Source organism: Scyliorhinus canicula, chromosome 4 (genome assembly GCF_902713615.1).
Source record: "Scyliorhinus canicula chromosome 4, sScyCan1.1, whole genome shotgun sequence".
Taxonomy (NCBI): Eukaryota; Metazoa; Chordata; class Chondrichthyes; order Carcharhiniformes; family Scyliorhinidae; genus Scyliorhinus; species Scyliorhinus canicula.
Window position 1 is genome coordinate 3,780,793 of NC_052149.1, and position 21,756 is coordinate 3,802,548.

The 21,756-nt window shown below is 49.3% G+C and overlaps 1 protein-coding gene across 1 annotated transcript in view; it reads right to left on the reverse strand.

The window, feature by feature from the left end:
* Positions 1-21,756, reverse strand: part of slc44a5b (solute carrier family 44 member 5b) — a 436,275-nt gene that overhangs the window by 39,952 nt on the left and 374,567 nt on the right. Inside the window, exons 12-19 of the mRNA XM_038793600.1 lie at positions 14,269-14,400; positions 12,527-12,626; positions 10,978-11,070; positions 9,917-10,004; positions 6,214-6,476; positions 3,641-3,735; positions 2,082-2,185; positions 1,863-1,936 (exon numbers count right to left, since the gene is read on the reverse strand). Of these exons, the coding sequence (XP_038649528.1) occupies positions 1,863-1,936; positions 2,082-2,185; positions 3,641-3,735; positions 6,214-6,476; positions 9,917-10,004; positions 10,978-11,070; positions 12,527-12,626; positions 14,269-14,400 (949 nt within the window). The remainder of the gene's footprint in view (positions 1-1,862; positions 1,937-2,081; positions 2,186-3,640; positions 3,736-6,213; positions 6,477-9,916; positions 10,005-10,977; positions 11,071-12,526; positions 12,627-14,268; positions 14,401-21,756) is intronic.

Below are 21,756 nucleotides of genomic sequence, written 5' to 3' on the forward strand. Positions count from 1 at the left end.
CTGTATCTAACCCCGTACTGTACCTGTCCTGGGAGTGTTTGATGGGGACAGTGTAGAGGGAGCTTTACTCTGCTTCTAACCCCGTGCTGTAGCTGTCCTGGGAGTGTTTGATGGGGGTCAGTGTAGAGGGAGCTTTACTCTGTATCTAACCCCGTGCTGTAGCTGTCCTGGGAGTGTTTGATGGGGACAGTGTAGAGGGAGCTTTACTCTGCTTCTAACCCCGTGCTGTACCTGTCCTGGGAGTGTTTGATGGGGGTCAGTGTAGAGGGAGCTTTACTCTGTATCTAACCCCGTGCTGTAGCTGTCCTGGGAGTGTTTGATGGGGACAGTGTAGAGGGAGCTTTACTCTGTATCTAACCCCGTGCTGTACCTGTCCCGGGAGTGTTTGATGGGGACAGTGTAGAGGGAGATTTACTCTGTATCTAACCCCGTGCTGTACCTGTCCTGGGAGTGTTTGATGGGGGCAGTGTAGAGGGAGCTTTACTCTGTATCTAACCCCGTGCTGTACCTGTACTGGGAGTGTTTGATGGGGACAGTGTAGAGGGAGCTTTACTCTGTATCTAAACCCGTGCTGTACCTGTCCGGGGAGTGTTTGATGGGGGCAGTGTAGAGGGAGCTATACTCTGTATCTAACCCCGTGCTGTACCTGTCCTGGGAGTGTTTGATGGGGACAGTGTAGAGGGAGCTTTACTCTGTATCTAACCCCGTGCTGTACCTGTCCCGGGAGTGTTTGATGGGGACAGTGTAGAGGGAGATTTACTCTGTATCTAACCCCGTGCTGTACCTGTCCTGGGAGTGTTTGATGGGGGCAATGTAGAGGGAGCTTTACTCTGTATCTAACCCCGTGCTGTAGCTGTCCTGGGAGTGTTTGATGGGGGTCAGTGTAGAGGGAGCTTTACTCTGTATCTAACCCCGTGCTGTAGCTGTCCTGGGAGTGTTTGATGGGGACAGTGTAGAGGGAGCTTTACTCTGCTTCTAACCCCGTGCTGTACCTATCCTGGGAGTGTTTGATGGGGACAGTGTAGACTATTCACCTCAACAACTCCCTGTGGGAGAGAGTCCCACATTCTCCCCACTCCCTGTGGGAGCGAGTTCCACATTCTCCCCACTCCCCGTGGGAGCGAGTTCCACATTCTCCCCACTCCCTGTGGGAGCGAGTTCCACATTCTCCCCACTCCCTGTGGGAGCGAGTCCCACATTCTCCCCACTCCCTGTGGGAGCGAGTCCCACATTCTCCCCACTCCCTGTGGGAGCGAGTCCCACATTCTCCCCACTCCCTGTGGGAGCGAGTTCCACATTCTCCCCACTCCCTGTGGGAGCGAGTTCCACATTCTCCCCACTCCCTGTGGGAGCGAGTCCCACATTCTCCCCACTCCCTGTGGGAGCGAGCTCCACATTCTCCCCACTCCCTGTGGGAGCGAGTCCCACATTCTCCCCACACCCTGTGGGAGCGAGTCCCACATTCTCCCCACTCCCTGTGGGAGCCAGTCCCACATTCTCCCCACTCCCTGTGGGAGCGAGTTCCACATTCTCCCCACTCCCTGTGGGAGCGAGTCCCACATTCTCCCCACTCCCTGTGGGAGCGAGTTCCACATTCTCACCACTCTTTTGGTAAAGTGGTTTTCCGATTGGATTTTATCCGTGGCCGTCTGATATTTATGGACCCTTGTTCTGGTCTTGCCAACAAGTGGAAACGTTTACCCTCTCGTTACCCTGTCACAGTTTCCCTGACCTCCACCCTCAGTCTCGGTGTGTTTAATTGGTTCAGTTGGTTATAACCTCGTAACCTTTGTGACTCAAATGTCAGCGCAGCGCCCAGTTAGGAGAAAATAATTGCTTCCTGCAGTCATTCTGAGTCTCACCTCACTACATTCCTCATCAGTAAAAAGAAGGCATCCTTTGCAGCTGTGCAGAAGTTTTTACCGTATATTGCGATCTGAAAGAAAGGAAGGATTTTAGATTTTGCGTTTATACAAAGTCTCTCCACAACCTCAGAGTGTGAACACGCGGCACAGGCAACGCTGATTGCTGATCGGGCCAAGGCGGAGAATTATCACGCAGGGACAGGCTGAGTGACTCACCATGATATATGCATTTCTGTTAAGAAACTTGATGAATTTTTCTAGACACCAAAAGCAACATTTCAGACAGCAGAACAGGAATTTGGCGAACTTGTTCTGTGCACCTGCAGATAAAGTAACAAGACCTGAATCAATCTTTCGGCACACGCGAAAGAGAATCTTGCAGCACAGTGGGCAACCATTCAGCCCACCGTCTGTCCTGGCTCTTCGAACGAGCGATCCAATTAATCTCACTCCCCCGGCTCTTTCCCTGCAGCCCTACAAATTTTCCCCTTCAATTATTTATTCAATTCCCTTTGGAAAGTTATTATTGAATCTTTCAGGCAGCTCCTTCCAGATCACAACAACTCGCTGGGTAAAAAAAATTCTCCTCATCTCCCCCTCTGCTTCTTTTACCCATTCTCTTCAATCTGTGTCCCTCTGGTTACCCTCCCTCCTGTCACTGGAAACACTTTCTCCTCATTTACTCCATGAAAAACATTCAGAGTCTGCTCACATCCCTCACAATTTGCTTTTCACATTAACTATGAAAGCTGTTTATTTAAACCAATTGCAAAGCAATTCAACCCACCCCCCCACTCTGTACCAATGAAGATGATGCATCACTGGTGGGAAGGTAACCAAGGTGTGACATGTTTCTGTTACAAATGAAAACTTTGGAATCTATAATGGCAAAATAATAATCAGGATCCAATGTGTAGGTGTGAAATGGGACTGAGCTCGATTTGTTGACCCTGGACCTTTAACCTATGGAAATTCATCCTCTTTAACCCCCTCTTCATTTGCAGATTACACTCATCCTGGTTCTGTGGGAGATTGGCCGACATAACAAAATCAATGACCCTTATTGGCCGTGTATTCGGGTTGTACAGAATTACACATGGGAGGCAGCACGGTGGCACAGTGGTTAGCATTGCTGCCTCACACCGTCGAGGCCCCATGTTGGATCCCGGCCCCGGGTCACTATCCATGTCACTATCCTGGTTTAGCTCACCACGCTAAATCGCTGGCTTTTAAAGCAGACCAAGCAGGCCAGCAGCACGGTTCGATTCCCGTACCAGCCTCCCCGGACAGGCGCCGGAATGTGGCGACTAGGGACTTTTCACAGTAACTTCATTGAAGCCTACTCGTGACAATAAGCGATTTTCATTTCATGTGGAGTTGGCACATTCCCCCCCCATGTTTGCGTGGGTTTCGCCCCCCATGACCCAAAGCTGTGCAGGGTAGGTGGATTGGCCACGCTAAATTTCCCCTTAATTGGAAAAATTTAATTGGGTACTCTAAATTGATTTGACAAAAAAGAATGACACCTGGGAGTTCCAGCACAGGAAACGATCCATGTTTCCTCATCCACCCCCTCTTTATCTCACCCCATCACCATATCCTCCTCTTCCTCTCTCTCTCTCTCTCATGTGTTTACCTAACCTCAGCTGCCATCTGCCTCAACTACTCCCAGTGCTAATGGGATACATGCTTGAATATATTTCTCCGGAATCCACATCGGATTGCCAGTGTCCATTCCATAACCAGGATCAAAGGAGAGTTTATCAATGATTCACCTTTCAGTTTACTATCCAAGTATTCCAAAATAATTCGGATGAGTTGGATGATGGCGAGGATTAAGGAGCCAAATGCCAGTGAGCCCGTGTGGTACCTGAGACAACGAAACAGGTTCAGAATAATTGTTATACACCAAACGCTGCTAAAACAGAGTCCTCATGTCCTCCCTTTCTTTGGCCCTTCTCAGGACTTTCTCACCCCTTGTCCTCTTCCCAGGCCTTTAAAACCCAAGGTTGGTGTCACCTCACCACCGCTCCCTGGTCTCCTTCATTCTTCTTACTCTTCCCGGCCTGGGATGTCAGCTCTATCCGGAGCCTTGTTCCTGAATCCTCACCATTGTTCCTCATCCTTAGCCTTGACCCTTCATCCTGGTTCCTTAATCTTTAATGGATATCTAAAATGAGGGGGGATCTCATAGAAACCTATAAAATTCTAACAGGACTGGACAGGGTTGATGGAGGAAGGATGTTCCCGATGGTGGGGGGGTGTCCAGAACCAGGGGTCACAGTCTGAGGATACGGGGCAGACCATTTAGGACAGATATGAGGAGAAATTTCTTCACCAAAAAGAGTGGTTGGCCTGTGGAATTCGTTACCACAGGAAGCAGTTGAGGCCAAAACATTGTAGGGTTTCAAGAAGCAGTTAGATACAGCACTTTGGGTGAAGGGAATCAAAGGATATGGGGTGGGGGGAGGGGGAAGCGGGATTAGCATATTGAGTTGAATGATCAGCCATGAATGATCATAATGAATGGTGGAGCAGGCTCGAAGGGCTGAATGGCCTCCACCTGCTCCTATTCTCTGTGGTTTTATGAGGTGAGGATGCTGAGGTGAAGGGTCAGGAGCTTGGATGAAAGGTTAAGCCCCAGGATAATGGAACAATCGTGCCGAGGAGAGGCCCTCTCTTCCTCCATTTTGACACAATGGACCATATTTGTTGAGACCTGCATCTTGACAGAGGGGCTAAAACTAACTCTGCCATCTGCTCATCCTTTAACCATCTGATTCTTTCGGTGAATTCACAGCGACCTGCCGCTACCACTGGGATTTTCTTGTCTTGTGAAGGAAAACTCACAACGGCAACAAATCTGATTGAGCTTCTCATGGAAAATGGGTCAGAAATCGGAGAGTCCCTGCCTCCATGAGGAACATCAAAGGGCACAATCTCTGCGGCACACATTCTAACCTACTTTTCTGTCCAAAATATTCAAAGGGGTAGTTTATTTTGCATTATTATAGTGAACGTACATTTATGTGGCACATTTGATGCAGCATGCAGTGTGGTAAATGGACAGAAAGCTGACACCAAACTACAGTCAGACGGGTGACTAAAAGCTTGGTCAGAGAGGGTGATTTTGAAGGCCATCGAAGAGGAAGAGAGGAGAGGGGGAGAGGTGTAAGGAGGCAATTCAGGAGCTTAGGGCCCAGGAAACTGAAGGGATGGCTGCCACTGGTGGAGTGATTAAAATTGGGAATGTTCCAGAAGCCAGGACTATGGGAACACAGAGGTCTCAGAGGGATGAGGGGCCGTTGGGAGATTCCAGAGATAGGGAAGGGGGGGCGAGACCATGGCAAGCTGAGAATTTTAAACCTGCCCTATTCACTCCAGTGCCCCATCAACCTTGTCAGAACGTGTTAGATTTATCAGTGTAGGTGACTGAGAGAAAATAAGAAAAATAACTTTCTTGCAGTTAAATATCTTCAATATATTGCTGTGGAGGGATGGAGCTGGGCTTTGGGAGTTTGATAAGGTGGATGATGCCGAGAGGGTGTGTTCCCTGGTGGTGAATTTAGAACTAACAGGACTCATCTCCGGGTAAGAGGGCGGCCATTAAGGACAGAGATTATGAGAATTTCTTCACCTGGGGGGTCTGTGAATGTTTGGAATTCGTGAACATAGCGAACTGCGGAGGCTCCTAGATTGAATACATTCACGACTGAGGCTGATAGGTGTTTTAGCCGCTCAGGGAACTGAGGGCCATGGGGGACAGAGGGGGAAGGTGATGTCAGTGATGTCACCAAAACAGAAGAGCAGATTGACCAACAAGACAGAAAATATCTCGCATTACAATAGCATCCTTAGCAAACCCCCAACACATCCCACAGTGCACCGCGGCCGATGAAGTCGTTCTGAAATTTAAACCGTTGTAATGTAGGAAAGGCAGCAGCCAATTCTGTGCACAGGAAGATCCCACAAACAGCCATGTGATCACTACAGGATAATCAGTTTATGGACGGGATTCTCCGGCCACGGCCGCCTGCCGACCGGACATTCTCCCTCCCCCCCTGACCACCGCAGTGGATGGACCTTTCCACGGTCTGAGTCCTGCCCATGGCAATCCTGTGGGCGGCGGAAGAATCCAGCCCACTGTGATGTTGGCTGAGGGATGAATATTGACCAGGACACTGGGGGATAAAGTTCCTGCCCCTCTGTGAATTATTGGCGTTGGGATATGCGTTGACCACCCAGGGAGGGCAGATGGAAGCTTGCTGTGCACTGCCTGGCTTCTATGTTCCTGTATTATAACATTCTTAATCTGGGTGGAAGCGGTGAGGGGGTTTGACATTTTTACCTTAGGGAACGGCCAAATGCAGCCAGCAGAGGGAAGCTGGGGATGTCTGCTGGCTTCCTGAATGCCCAGTAATAGGAAGCAAAGGCACCAGCCAGTGTGCACTGCCCCAGGGCAATGGCAAAGTTCACCAGCCACAAAAAGACAAAGAGGTTGCATATCTGTAGGATGAAGATGTACTTGTGATAAACACTCTCGCCGCCGTAGAAAGCGAAGGCACATTGAGAACCTGGGCACAACTTGGTGACGTTGCTGGTGTTAAATACCTGCGGGGGAAAGAAAGGTCACATGTTACCAGGCTTGAAACCGCCGCCTTGGACTTTGCTAATCGCTCTGAATCGGGGTCAGACGGACTCCCCACAGACCCTGCCAGACCTGCTGAGCTTTCCCCACATTTTCTGTTTTAGTCAGATTTCCAGCATCCGCAGTATTTTGCACGTAGATTAAATTAATCCATTTTATTGTTCATTCAGGAATATCAGCATTCCTGGCAAGGTCGGTATTTTTTGGGCATTCCTGATCACCCCGGGCAGCCAGCTTCCTCAAACCACTGCCCATGATATGATGGAATGTCTCCCTAAAGCATTTCAGAGGGCTGCTAAGTGTCGACTACGTTTCTGAGGGGTTGGAGTCACATAATCTCTGACTGAGTAAAAACCTCGGCTTTCATAGAATTAAATAGCGTGCATGGCACAGAAACAGGCCATTTGGCCCATCTGGCCTATGCTGACATTTATGCTCCCACTCTACTTCAGCCCATCCAATCAGTATCCTTCTATTCTTTGCTCCCTTCTATGTTTGCCTCTTCTTAAATACATAAATATTGTTCTCCCCACTCGCTGTGGGAGCGAGTTCTACATTCTCCCCACTCCCTGTGGGAGCGGGTTCCACATTCTCCCCACTCCCTGTGGGAGCGACTCCCACATTCTCCCCACTCCCTGTGGGAGCGAGTCCCACATTCTCCCCACTCCCTGTGGAAGTGAGTCCCACATTCTCCCCACTCCCTGTGGGAGCGAGTCCCACATTCTCCCCACTCCCTGTGGGAGCGAGTTCCACATTCTCCCCACTCCCTGTGGGAGCGAGTTCCACATTCTCCCCACTCCCTGTGGGAGCGAGCCCCACATTCCCCCCACTCCCTGTGGGTGCGAGTCCCACATTCTCCCCACTCCCTGTGGGAGCGAGTCCCACATTCTCCCCACTCCCTGTGGGAGCGAGTCCCACATTCTCCCCACTCTCTGGGTAAAGAGGTTTCTCTTGAATTCCCGGCTGGATTAATTATTTTGTGACTGTTTTATATCGATGGACGCACATCCATTCAGGGTGGGGGATTGCTGGCTGGGCTAACGCCTATCACCCCTTCCTGAGTTGCACTGAGAAGGTGGTCCGGGGCTGCCTTCTTGAATCACTGGTGTTGAATGGATTTGATCCAACTCCAAACATTCGCCAGGTCTGATAGCTCTGTGGGGAGAGTCCTTTGGACTCGAAACCTTAACTCTGCCCCTCTCTCCACAGGTTCGGTCAGACCTGGTGCAAATGTGCAACATTTTCTGTATTTAGTTCAGATTTCCGCCTCCTGGATGATTTGCTCTAATGATAAAATGGAGTGTCTCACTGAGCCGCGTGAGAGGGCGGTGAATGATAAATCACATTAGTGTGGGATTGAAGTGAGGTATGTGTGCCAGACTGGGTAAGGTTCCTTCCCTAAAGGATATTATGAAATGAAATGAATGAAAATCGCTTATTGTCACAAGTAGGCTTCAAATGACGTGACTGTGAAAAGCCCCTAGTCGCCACATTCTGGCGCCTGTTCGGGGAGGCTGGTGCGGGAATTGAACCGTGCTGCTGGCCTGCCTTGGTCTGCTTTCAAAGCCAGCGATTTAGCCCTGTGCTAAACCAGCCCCTGCAATGAATCAATTTGGATTTTATGGTAATCTGACAGCTTTATGGTCATTTTGACTGACAGTTTTATTTTATATTTCTAGATACCTTTGAAACTGAATTAAAATTCTCAAATTTCCTGGCAAGAGTATGAACTCATGTTCTCTGGGTAGTGATGCCTCAATGATCAGCTGTGTTTGGTGCTTGTCATGACTTTATTTCGGGACAACGCACTTGCTTCGTATTGTTACCAGCATTGGGGCATCATGGTGGCACAGTGGTTAGCACTACTGCCTCACAGCTCCAGGGTCCCAGGTTCGATACCGGCTTGGGTCACTGTCTGTGCGGAGCCTGCACATCCTCCCCGTGTCAGCGTGGGTTTCCTCCGGGTGCTCCGGTTTCCTCCCACAAGTCCAAAGATGTGCAGGTTAGGTGGACTGGCCGTGATAAATTGCCCCTTCGTGTCCAAAGTTTGGGTGGGGTTACGGGGACAGGGTGGGGGATTGGGCCTAGGTAGGGTGCTCTTTCGGGGGGTTAGTGATGACTCAATGGGCCGAGCAGCCCCTTCTGCTCTGTAGGTAATCTATCTCCATGTGTCCTACACAGCAGAATGGAGGCAGCTGTGTCAAGATCATTTCTGGGGTGCTGAATTTTGGGGTGCTGGAACGTCCATTTTATATTCCCCTCCCCCCCTCTGCATCCAGTCCAACACCCACCGTGTTTAGTTTATGGTAGCTAGCCATTAGCTTCATTCCCCTTGCTGTGACCACAGTGCGATGGGAGACAATAGACTAGAGGAAGTGACCAATGTACAACATCAGCAACATAGGTACAGGTTACCCCAGAGAGACTACAAGATACTCATTTAAAACTGGGGTGCTTCCTCGCAGGGGGTAGTGAATATCTGGAATTCCCTGACACGGAGAAGGGTGGCGGCTCGATCATTAGAAGTATTTAAAGTGGAGATGGATAAATATTTGATAGATTGAGATGAAATGAAATGAAAATCGCTTATTGTCACAAGTAGGCTTCAACGAAGTTACTAGTCGCCACATTCTGGCGCCTGTTCAGGGAGGCTGGTACAGCTGGTAATTGAGCCCTCGCTGCTGGCCTGCCTTGGTCTGCTTTAAAATACAGCTATTTAGCCCTGTGCTAAACCAGTCCCTGGGAGGAATAGAGGGCTCTGGGGAAAGGGTACAGAGAAGGAGTTGAGGCCGGAAACGATCAGCCAGGGTTGTATTGAATGCCGGGGCTGGTTTGAAGGGCCTGGCAACCAACGCCAGCTCCTATTCAAATTCTTGGGTGTTCAGAGAGAAGGTCAAGGTGGGATTTCATGGAGATTTTCAGTATGGTGAAGTTTGTTGAGATGGTATTTGGGGCGAAATTGTTTCAAGTGGCAGGAGGCTGGACAGAGGACACAGATTGAAAACAATCGCCAAAATCTCTAACGGGGGTGGGGGGGGGGGGGGCAAAGAGAAAGTTATTTACACAGCGAGTTGTTGCGATCTGGAAGGTGCTGCCTGTGAAGGCGGTGGGAGCAGATTCAATAATAACTTTCCAAAGGGAATCGGGTAAGAGCTTCTGAATTATAAAGAAATCTGGAATTAAAAAGCAGGGCTCTGAGTACATTGTGACCATAAAGTTGTCAAATTGTCTCAACGTCCTGTAAAGAAGGAAAGTGGCTCAATCTGGGCTGATGTGTGACTCCAGTCCCTCACCGTAACGCTTGACGCTAAATACCCTTTGAGCTAGACACACAAATTGCATCAAGTTGTATATCTGAATGCCTCCATCCCATTCCCAACATGTACACCAGCTGGAAACATACCTCAGGATTGCAGGTTCTATTTGCATATATACAATGGCCTCGATTGGTCACCACTTTGTAGATTGCCTCACCAGACGTTGACAGAAATCTGCATATTTCACGTTAAAGAATACATCAATATTTTTCATTCCTTAATGTGTCAATAATCTGTCAGATTCTTTGGTTTTAAAGCATGATAAAACTCTGACGGAGCTACAATAAGCATTGAATATGACAGTACACGAGAAGGCCATTCGGCCCATTATTCCTGTGCCAGCTCTTGGAAAGAGCCATCCAAATCAGTCCTCATAGCCTTGCAAATGTTTCCTTTTCAACTGTTTATCCAGTTCCCTTTGGAAAGTTATTATTGAATCTGCTTCCACCGCCCTTTCAGTAAGAAGTCTTACAACACCAGGTTGCAGTCCAACAGGTTTGTTTCAAACACGAGCTATTGGAGCGCTGCTCCTTCCTCACCTGAGGAAGGAGCTGCACTCCGAGAGATAGTGTTTGTAACAAACCTGTTGGACTTTAACCTGGTGTTGTAAGACTTCTTACTGTGCTCACCTTCCAGGTCACAACAACTCACTGTGTAAAAAACATTCTCCCCATCTCCCCCTCTGCTTCTTTTATCCATTCTCTTCAATCTGTGTCCCTCTGGTTACCCTCCCTCCTGTCACTGGAAACACTTTCTCCTCATTTACTCCATCAAAACTCTTGCTGATTTTGAACACCTCGATTCAATCTCCTCTGAACCTTCTCTGCTCCAAGGGGATCAATCCCAGCTTCTCCAGTCTCACCACATTATTCAAATTGTTGATACTCCACGAGACCCCCCCCCCCCCCCCCCCCCCCCCCCCCCCCCCCCCCGCCCCCCCAATACATCTTGTACATTTTAGCAGTTTTAATAAACATGTTTCCTCAGGCACAGTGAGTTTCTCCAATTTCTCTGGGCAAGTAGATCGTCCTGAAATGGTCATTGGAACTGAACCTTTCCAGTACAGACCATGATGTCAAACCTTCAGTGTTCAACATTACGTGAAGTGAGAAGAATTGTTACACAGCAGCATTATCTGAAAGGATACATAGCTGTAATAACCCAATAGGAAATACAGATGGCCAACAGCAAGAAGGTAATGATGGGGTAGAATAGAGTGGACATGATATATCCTATGGCCCTGATGACAGAAAAGAGTTACAATGTATAAACAACCACATTCTTTGATAGCATTACATTTGAATTAAATCATGAATGACTCTGTAGCTAAATCAACAACATTAAAATAACATCACATTTACAGAACAGGAACAGGACATTCGGCCCATCCAATATATTCTGGTGTTTATACTCCACAGGAGCCACCAACCTCTTCCTCTCACCCTATCAGCATCTCCTTCTACTCACCCTATCAGCATCTCCTTCTACTCACCCTATCAGCATCTCCTTCTACTCACCCTATCAGCATCTCCTTCTACTCCTTTCCACCTCATCTGTTTATCCAGCCTCCCCTTTAATGTATCAACACTCTTCACCTCGACCACTTCCCTTTGGAGTGAGTCCCACATTCTCCCCACTCCCTGTGGGAACGAGTCCCACATTCTCCCCCACTCCCTGTGGGAGAGAGTTCCACTTTCTCCCAACTCCCTGTGGGAGCAAGTCCCACATTCTCCCCCACTCCCTATGGGAGCGAGTTCCACATTCTCCCCACTCCCTGTTGGAGCGAGTTCCACATTCTCCCCACTCCCTGTGGGAGCGAGTCCCACATTCTCCCCATTCCCTGTGGGAGAGAGTTCCACATTCTCCCCAATCCCTGTGGGAGCGAGTTCCACATTCTCCCCACTCCCTGTGGGAGCGAGTTCCACATTCTCCCCACTCCCTGTGGGAGTGAGTCCCACATTCTCCCCACTCCCTGTGGGAGCGAGTTCCACATTCTCCCCACTGCCTGTGGGAGCGAGTTCCACATTCTCCCCTCTCTCTGATTAAATAAATCGTTCCTGATTGGATGTATTAGTTACTGTCTGATCGTGATGGGTAACTTGTACTGCACTTTAAAAATCATATCCAGATATAGTCTACTTATCAGAGATTCAGGTTTGAGATGGTGCAATAATTGTGACGTACTAAACACAAGAATTTACTGGATTTGAAAAGATCTCCTCATCTCAAAATCTAACAAAAACCATTGTCACAAATAATGCGACTCACACAACAACATGCACAAGTTAGGATACAACAGAGGGTATATGCTAGAATTTAATGGATAGCTACATTAGGGTATAACATTGGGGTGAATTTTGGGATGTTGGGGTAAACTACATCAGAGTATTAAATCAGGGAGACCTGGAGTGTTAGTGTATGGATGATGGAGTGTATTAGTGGCAAGTGGAGGTGGTGTACGGAAGATTAAATTAGAGTACAAAGTTATATTTTATTCCTGACTTAAGTTTGGAGATATTGCTAAGGCTTTGATTACAGTACTTTGCAAGGTTAACTTAAGGTATATTTGGAGGTTGATGGAGATACGTTAGGACACATTTGATGGTTGTTAAGTTGGAAGTGTGTTGAGGTCATGAAAACCTTTATCGAGTGAGTCAATACATTCAGATCCTTAAACAATACCGGCAACCACTTACTTGCTGCCTTCCCTGAGCAGTGCAATTGCAATACAGATTCTTTTTCGTAGGAAAATCAGCATCAGTATGATGATCACTTCAATAATGCAGAGAAAGATCACTGGAAAATAACAGAGGCCGTGTTTTAAGAAAATACAAAGAACTTATAAAAACGTGGGTTTTAATAGAATGGTCACACAATCTGTATCTCTTGTTAAAGTGCACAAGAATCTGACTATAGAAAGAACATTGCCAATTCCTGGCAGCTCATATTGAACGGTTGGACAATTTGGTTGTTAGTCTTCCTTCTCTCCCAGGCATAAAACATTCCGTCGGAGGTTTATCGAAGCTCCTGTGATTTCACGAGGACTTTGGAAAACAGAACAGGAAACCCGGCTGGAGTTGTATCAGAGCCAATGGGACGTGCCCTATTGGGTAGAGTGACTCGGCTTGACGGCCACTTACTTTGGGGGGGAGGGATTGTGGAGCAGGTTCTGACATCCAGCAGTTTATGCAGCAGATGAAGTGGGGCAAGGGTGAAATTGGTCTTCATTCACAGTGAAAAATGGGCAACAATAAGTCACAGTTTTGTTTTGTATTGACTTTCCAATACATCCTCACATAATTGCCCATTCCATCATAAAGTAACCCTCACAATACGTCGGAAAGTAACCCTCACGATACCTAACTCAGCATTACTAATACATCGAAACGTAACCCTTGCACAAGACATCGTAACTCAAACCTTCCAATTTATCTTCAGTTAACCTCCCATGATATGGTAACTGAACCCTCGCAATGTAATGTAGCTCAATACTCCCAACATATCTTAACCTTCGAATACATTATAACTCAACCCTAACAATAGTTAATAACTCCACACTCCCAATACATTGGGCGGGATTCTCCGCTCCCACGGCCGAGTGTTTTCCGGCGGCGCGATGTTTGCTGGCAGCGGGATTCCCGCTGCTTGTCAATGGGATTTCCCATTGTATCCACCTCACGCTCGGAAACCGTAGGCAGGGGTGCGCTGTCAGAGGGAAAAGGGAATCCGGAAAACTGGAGAACTCCAGACATCATAAGTCAATCCTAACCAAATGTAACTCAACTCTCCAAATATATCTTAACATAACCTCCCAATAAATTGTAACTCAACCCTGACAATACATCATAACTCAACCTGGCCAAGATCTTGATGTAACTTCCCAACACTTAATAACTTAGTGTTCCCAATAAACCTTAATCTCCAAATATATTGCAATTTAACCTTCCAACCTGACCTAACCCAGCCCTCCAACGCACCCTTACCTGATCTCCCAATGTATCATAAGTCACCTCTCAACACCCTGTAGCTTAACACACATTTTGCTATTTAGCCGAAAACCAATTTAAGTATCTTCTGAGTGGGAACTACATACGGACACGTTGATTAGGAGCAGGATTAGACTATGCGGCCCCCTCCGATCTGCTTTATCATTCAGTAAGATAAAGGCTGACCAGATCATGGCCTCAACTCCACATTTCTCCTGTCTACCCCCTTAGCCCTTTGATTCTCTTATCAATTAAGAATCCACCTAATTCGGCCTTAAAAATATTCTCTGACGTCACCCCCTCTTCCCGCTGGACAAGACAGTTCCAAAGACTCGCCGCCCTCACATGAAAAATGTTCCTCCTCATCGCTGCCTTAAATGGGACTATTTCACTACCTCACAATGATGTTAAACATGGAACATAAACTCCGCCCGAAATTTGTTAAGACTTACTAAAGGCCAGCCACGTCTGCCTGAGCTGCAGATATACCCTGAAGTCCATTTGGAAGCCAATATCGTAGATTGGAATGTCGCTACCGGGCTTGCCTTTCAAGCTGCTGTACTCCCAGTAACAATGCCAGATTCCTGAAACAGGAGAGAAAAAAACAGAGGCTTCAAATGAGAGACAGGAAAAACTCACAGAGCCACAAACCACTGCAAAGCTTGGAAATGTAATCCTTTATTCTAACTGCCAGCAGGTCCTGCTCACCTATCCAACCCAATGTGCTCAGTGACCAACAGAGGATCCATCTGGCAATACCTCAATTTGAAAATTCACATCCTTGTTTTCACATAGAATAAAAATTCTATGATTCTATGATTCAGAGTGGACCCTTCAGACCATCGAGTCTGCACCAACGCATGAAAGGCCCTGACCTACCCACCTAATACCACTTGCCAGCACTTGGCCCATAGCCTTGAATGTTATGACGTGCCAAGTGTTCATCCAGGTACTATTTAAAGGATGTGAGGCAACCCATCGCTACCACCCTCCCAGACAGCACATTCCAGACCGTCACCACCCTCTGGGTAAAAAGGTTTCTCCTCAAATACCCCCTAAACCTCCTGCCCCTCACTTTGAACTTGCATCCCCTCATAACTGACCCTTCAACGAAGGGGAATAGCTGCTCCCTATCCACCCTGTCCATGCCCCTCATAGTCCTGTCCACCTCGATCAGGTCACCCCTCAGTCTCTGCTCCAGTGAAAACAACCCAAGCCTATCCAACCTCTCTTCATAACTGAAATGTTCCATCCCAGGCAACATCCTGGTGAATCTCCTCTGCACCCCCTCCAGTCCAATCACATCCTTCCTATAATGTGGCGACTAGAACTGTACACAGTGCTCCAGCTGTGAGCTCACCAAAGTTCTATACAACTCCAACATGTCCTCCCTGTTTTTGTAATCTAAACCTCGATTGATAAAGGCAAGTGTCCCATGAGTCTTTTTCACCAGCCTATGAAATGAAAAATGAAAATCGCTTATTGCCACGAGTAGGCTTCAATGAAGTTACTGTGAAAAGCCCCTAGTCGCCACATTCCAGCACCTGTTCGGGGAGGCTGGTACGGGAATCGAACCGTGCTGCTGGCCTGCCTTGGTCTGCTTTAAATGCCAGCGATTTAGCCCAGTGAGCTAAACCAGCCCCTATTAAGCTGCCCTGCTGCCTTCAGAGATCTATGGACAAACACGCCAAGGCCCATTTGTTCCTCGGAACTTCCCAGTGTCAGACCATTCTTCGAATACTTCCTTGTTAAATTACTCCTTCCAAAGTGTAGCACCTCACACTTTTCAGAGTTAAATTCTATCTGCTACTTATCCGCCCATTTGACCATCCCGTCTCTATCTTCCTGTAATCCAAGGCACTCAATCTCACTGTTAACCACACTGGCCAATCTTTGTGTCATCCGCAAACGTACTGATCCTACCCCGCCCTTGATTGTCTATGTTGTTTATATAAATGACTAACAATAGGGGGCCCAGCGCGGATCCCTGTGGTACCCCACTGGTCACTGGCCTCCAGTCACTAAAGCAGCCGTCTGTCATCACCCACTGTCTCCCACAGCTAAGCCAATTTTGAATCCACCTTATCAAATCACTCCGTATCCCATGTACATTTACCTTCTTTCTATGTGGGACCTTGTCAAAGGCCTCTCTGCACCTGGCTCTCTCCACAGTTGGGCCAGGGACGGTGTGGATATTGCAGAAATTCCCACCCATGTGATGGATGCCCGATGACCCTGGCCAGCAGACTACATCACCGTCAGTCTGGACCATGCCCCCAGGGTGGCTGGGCAGCTGGATTTGCCACGATAGCTGGCATGCCCCAGGTCCAGGGGGGGTGATTGATGTCTGAGGATGCCCTTCATCAATAGGAAGGGGTTCCCAATGCCCAAGCAGCGTGCTTGGCACATAAACCCAGCCGCACTCCGAGGTTCCCAGCACCTACAAGGGTGACTCTTGAGCGACAAGGATTACCCACTGAGATCATCGTTAATGACACCTGTCCGGAGGCTGACAGGGAGACCCGTTATAACGATGCCCATGCAGCAACCAGGACCATCACTGAGCAGCGCACCAGTCAAGATACGCTTCCGATACCTGGGCTTTCCAATATAGTCTCAGGATGGTCTCGTGATCATGGTAGCCTGCTGCATCCTTCATAACATCACACAGCAGAGGGGGGACATGCTGGAGGAGGAGGAACAACGCCAGGTGGTGGGGGTCCCAGGTATCTGCTGCCCTTGTCCTTCTAGATGATAGTGGTTGTGGGTTTGGAAGGTGCTGTCGAAGGAACCTAGGTGAGTTCCTGCAGAGCACGGTACACACGGCTGCCAATGTTCGTTGATGGTGGAGGGTTAGAATGATTGTGGAAGGTGGAGCAATCAAGCGGGGCTGCTTTGTCCTGGATGGTATTGAGCTTCTTGAGTGTTGTTGGAGCTGCGCTCATCCAGGTAAGTGGAGAGTGTTCCCTCACACTCCTGACTTGTGCCTTGCAGATAGTAGATAGGTTTTGGGGAGTAGGGAGCCGAGTTATTTGCCATAGGATTCCTAGCCTTTGACCTGCCCTGGCAGCCACATGTCTAGTCCAGTTCAGTTTCTGATTAATGGTAACCCTCCGTAATGAATGGCCATCAGAAAAGAATGCAGGAGAAGCTGGAGGACTTGGAGAACAAGTCCAGGAGGCAGAATCTTAGAATTGTCGGCCCCCCGGAAGGCAGAGAGGGATCGGATGTGAGGGCCTATGTGACAAACAGGCTGGAGACGTTGATGGGGGCTGAGGCATTCCCTCGGCGCCTGGAACTTGATCGAGTCCGCAGAGCCCTCGCGAAGAAGCCCCGAGCAAACGAGCCGCTGAGGGCAATGGTGGTACGTATGCTCCGATTCCTGGTCAAGGAACACGTTCTGCGGTGGGCCAAGAAAGAACGGAGCAGCTGGTGTGAGAATTGTGAGCTGCGCATTTAGCAAGAATTGGACGCGGATTTGGCCAAGGGTTTGGCTGGGTTTAATCGGGCAAAATCGTCCCTCTTTAAGAAGGGGGTGAAGTTCGGGATGTTGTACCCAGCCCGTCTGTGAGTCACATATGAGGACCGGGAATTTTACTTCGAAACACCGGACGATGCATTGACTTTTATCAGGGAAAAAAGACTGGATGTGAACGAAAGACACTGGATCCTTGGGGAGAGTATTGCAATGGCGATTTGCTGACAATCAGTTTTGTGCTGGTTTGAATAAGTAGTGTTTTGTGCAATGAGGGGCTGTTTCGATGGCTAAAGTTAACTTTGTCTTACTGGGAGCTGGGTGGAGTGGGGGGGGGGGGGGGCGGTGGTTTCTGTGGCTGGTTTTGTTTCTGTAGTTGTTTCTTCACTGTTTTTTCTGCTGTTTGTTTCCTGGGGAAAGTGATACTTTGAATATGTTTGTCCACGTGGGGGTAGAGGGGAGAGAACAATGGGGAGACAGTCTGCTTGGTGCCAGGGGCGGGAGCTATCGAGTCAGCATAGGTCAGCTGACTCACGGAAGCACAGTGGGGGGTGAGCAGGTGTTAAGCTGGAGCTTGATATGGGGGGGTTGGGTTTCTGGTGCTGTTACCGGGGGGAGGGAGGGGGGGGTGATGGGGAGCTGCTTTGCTGACATGGGAGGAACTGTTACTAGGGGACAAATGGGAGGTCGGGGACGGAGGATGCCCGAGGGGGGGTGGGTTCGAGGAGGTTGGTGACGCGAGCTGGAGGCTGGCCTAAAAAGGGTGATGGCTAGTCGGTGGGGAGGGGGGGGTAAGCCCTCCGACCAGGCTGATTACGTGGAACGTTAGAGGGCTCAATGGGCCGGTCAAGAGGGCTTGCCTGTTCGCGCATTTGAGGGGGCTGAAGGCGGATGTGGCAATGTTACAGATGAGATTGAGGAAGGGGTGGATGTGGTAGTATGACTAGAGGTATTATGGTACCTAACAATGCCGAAACACCATTGGTGGATAAGGCGCGCTGCTTATTGGTCCATTGGTATGTAATACTTGTCATCTATTGGTTAAGGCTGGTTCCTTTCTGTACCTTAGCTGCTGGGGGAAACATCTAGCCTAGTAAAGCCTTCAGTTCGGACTACAACCTCGTTTCTGTGGTCATTGATAGTGTATCAGTGGGTTAGCCAAGTATTCCACTCAGGGCTGGACCCAAAGACCGGGTGGTAGCGATTTTGATTCATAACCGGGTGGCATTCGAGGCAGGGAGAATCGTGTCAGACACGGGGGGGGGCAGGTACATAATGGTGAGTGGGAAGCTGGAGGGGGTGCGGCTGGTACTCGTGAACGTATATGCTCCGAATTGGGACGACGTGGAATTTATGAGGCGGGTGTTAGGTAAGATCCCAGACTTGGAGTCACATAACCTGATCATGGGAGGGGTCTTCAACACAGTCATTGATCCGGAATTGGACCGGTCAAAATCCAGGTCAGGGAGGAGGCCGGCTGCGGCAAAGGAATTGAAGAGATTTATGGAACAGATAGGGGGGGGGGGAGTAGACCCATGGAGGTTTGCACGGCCACGGGTGAAGGAGTTTTTTTTTCACTGTGTCTCGCTTTACGCAATGGTCTGCTCTTGTATATTTCAGATCCGTTGGAGGGGTTGGGGGAAGTGATGCGAATCCTGGGGGAATTTGGCAATGTTTCGGGGTATAAATTGAACATGGGGAAAGCGAGATGTTCGCGATCCAGGCATGAGGACTGGAGAAGAGACTGGGAGAGCTGCCACTTAGAATGGTAGGGAAGAACTTTTGGTATCTGGGAATCCAGGTGGCCCGGGAATGGGAGGCACTGCACAAGTTAAACCTATCCTGGGGGGCAGCACGGTAGCATTGTGGATAGCACAATCGCTTCACAGCTCCAGGGTCCCAGGTTCGATTCCCGGCTGGGTCACTGTCTGTGCGGAGTCTGCACGTCCTCCCCGTGTCTGCGTGGGTTTCCTCCGGGTGCTCCGGTTTCCTCCCACAGTCCAAAGATGTGCAGGTTAAGTGGATTGGCCATGATAAATTGCCCTTAGTGTCCAAAATTGCCCTTAGTGTTGGGTGGGGTTACTGGGTTATGGGGATGGGGTGGAGGTGTTGACCTTGGGTAGGGTGCTCTTTCCAAGAGCCAGTGCACTCGATGGGCCGAATGGCCTCCTTCTGCACTGTAAATTCTAAATTCTATGAAATCCCGGCTGGTAGACCAAACGAAAGAAGACTTTAAGAGATGGGACATGCTCCCGCTATCACTGGCGGGGAGGGTACAGACCGTGAAAATGACGGTCCTCCCCAGATTTCTGTTTGCCTTTCAGTGCCTCCCCATCTTCATCCCAAAGGCCTTTTTCAAGCGGGTGAATAAGGTTATTTTGGGCTTTGTGTGGAGGGGTAAAACCCCGCGAGTGAAGAAAGTGTTTCTGGAGCACAGTCGGGGGGGGGGGGGGGTTTGGTGCTGCCAAACTTCTGCAATTACTACTGGGCGGCTAATATAGCCATGATTAGGAAGTGGGCAGAGAGTGAGGGGTCGGTGTGGGAGCGGATGGAGGCGGCGTCATGTAAAGGCACCAGTTTGGGAGCATTGGTAACAGCACCTCTGCTGCTCTCGCCGTCCCGATACTCCACAGTTCCGGTGGTGGTGGCGGCTCTGAGTATCTGGGGGCAGTGGTGGAGATATAAGAGAGTGGAGGGAGCATCGGTTTGTTCCGGGTAGGCTAGATGGTGGCCGGAGATAGCAAAGGGCAGGAATTAGAAGGATGGGGGATCTATTTATAGATATTTCCCAGTTTGAAAGCCTTGGAGGATAAACTTGAATTGCCAGCAGGGAATGGGTTTAGGTATTTGCAGGTGTGAGACTTCCTGAGAAGGCCGGTTCCGGCCTTTCCGCTGCTGCCGCCATGGGGGATACAGGATGGAGTAGTTTCCAGTACCTGGGTGGGAGAGGGGAAGGTATCGGATATTTACCAGGAGCTTTCGGAGATGGAGGAAACTCCGGTGGCGGAGCTCAAGGGCAAGTGGGAGGACGAGCTAGGAGGAGAGATAGAGGCGGGTCGGTGGGCGGATGCCCTAAGGAAGGTTAATACATCCTCATCATGTGCCAGGCTTAGCCTGATCCAGTTTAAGGTAGTCCATAGGGCACACACGATGGTGGCCCGGATGAGCAGGTTTTTCGGGATAGAGGACAGGTGTGCGAGGTGGGCGGGAAGCCCAGCAAATCATGTCCACATGTTTTGGACATGCCCGAAGCTTGGAGGGTTTTGGCCGGGTTTAGCAATGTCCACGGTGCTAAAAACACGGGTAGTGCCGAGTCCGGAGGTCGCGATCTTTGGAGTGTCGGAAGATCCGGGAGTTCGGGGGGGAGAAAGAGGCTGACGCCTTGGCCTTTGCCTCCCTGGTAGCCCGGAGACGGATCTTATTAATGTGGAGGGACTCGAAGCCCCCGAGTGTAGAGACCTGGGTTAGTGACATGGCTGGGTTTCTCAGTCTCGAGAAGATAAGGTTTGCCTTAAGAGGGTCAATGGTCAGGTTCACCCGGAGGAGACAGCCGTTCGTCGACTTTCTCGGGGAAAATTAAAATGTCAGCAGCAGCAGAATTCCAAAGGGGGGAGGGGGAGGTGGGGGGAGAGGGCCGAATTGTTGTGATATGGTTGGGGTGTGTGAAGATTGTGATGGGCTGGAAATGTTTATTGTACCATGTTTATGTCGCTGTTATTGTTATTATGACAAAAATTGCAAAATGGGGGCTGGTTTAGCTCACTGGGCTAAATCGCTGGCTTTTAAAGCAGGCCAGCAGCATGGTTCGATTCCCGTACCAGCCTCCCCGGACAGGCGCCGGAATGTGGCGACTAGGGGCTTTTCACAGTAACTTCATTGAAGCCTACTCGTGACAATAAGCGATTTTCATTTCATATACCCCAATAAACAATTTTTTGTTTATTAACAGGATGTTGATTGTCAGAATTATGGGGGATTCAGCCATTGAATGTCATGGGGCGATGGTTAGATCCTCTCTTGTAGGAGATGGTCATTGCCTGGCACATGTGTGACGTGAATGTAACTTGCCCCTTGTCAGCCCCGAGCCTGGATATTGTCCAGGTCTTGCTGCATTTGGACATGGACTGCTTTAGTATCTGAGGAGTCGCGAATGGAGCTGAACATTGTGCTGTCATCTGCAAACATCCCCACTTCTGACCTTATGTTGGAAGGAAGGCCATTGATGAAGCAGCTGGAGATGGTTGGGGCTTGGTCACCATTCCACACCTCCAGCCTATCCCCATAACCCAGCAAACCCATCTAACCGTTTTGGACACTAAGGGCAATTTATCACGGCCAGTCCACCTAACCTGCACATCTTTGGACTGAGGGAGGAAACCGGAGCACCCGGAGGAAACCCACACAGACACGGGGAGAACGTGCAGACTCCGCACAGACAGTGACCCAAGCCGGGAATCGAACCTGG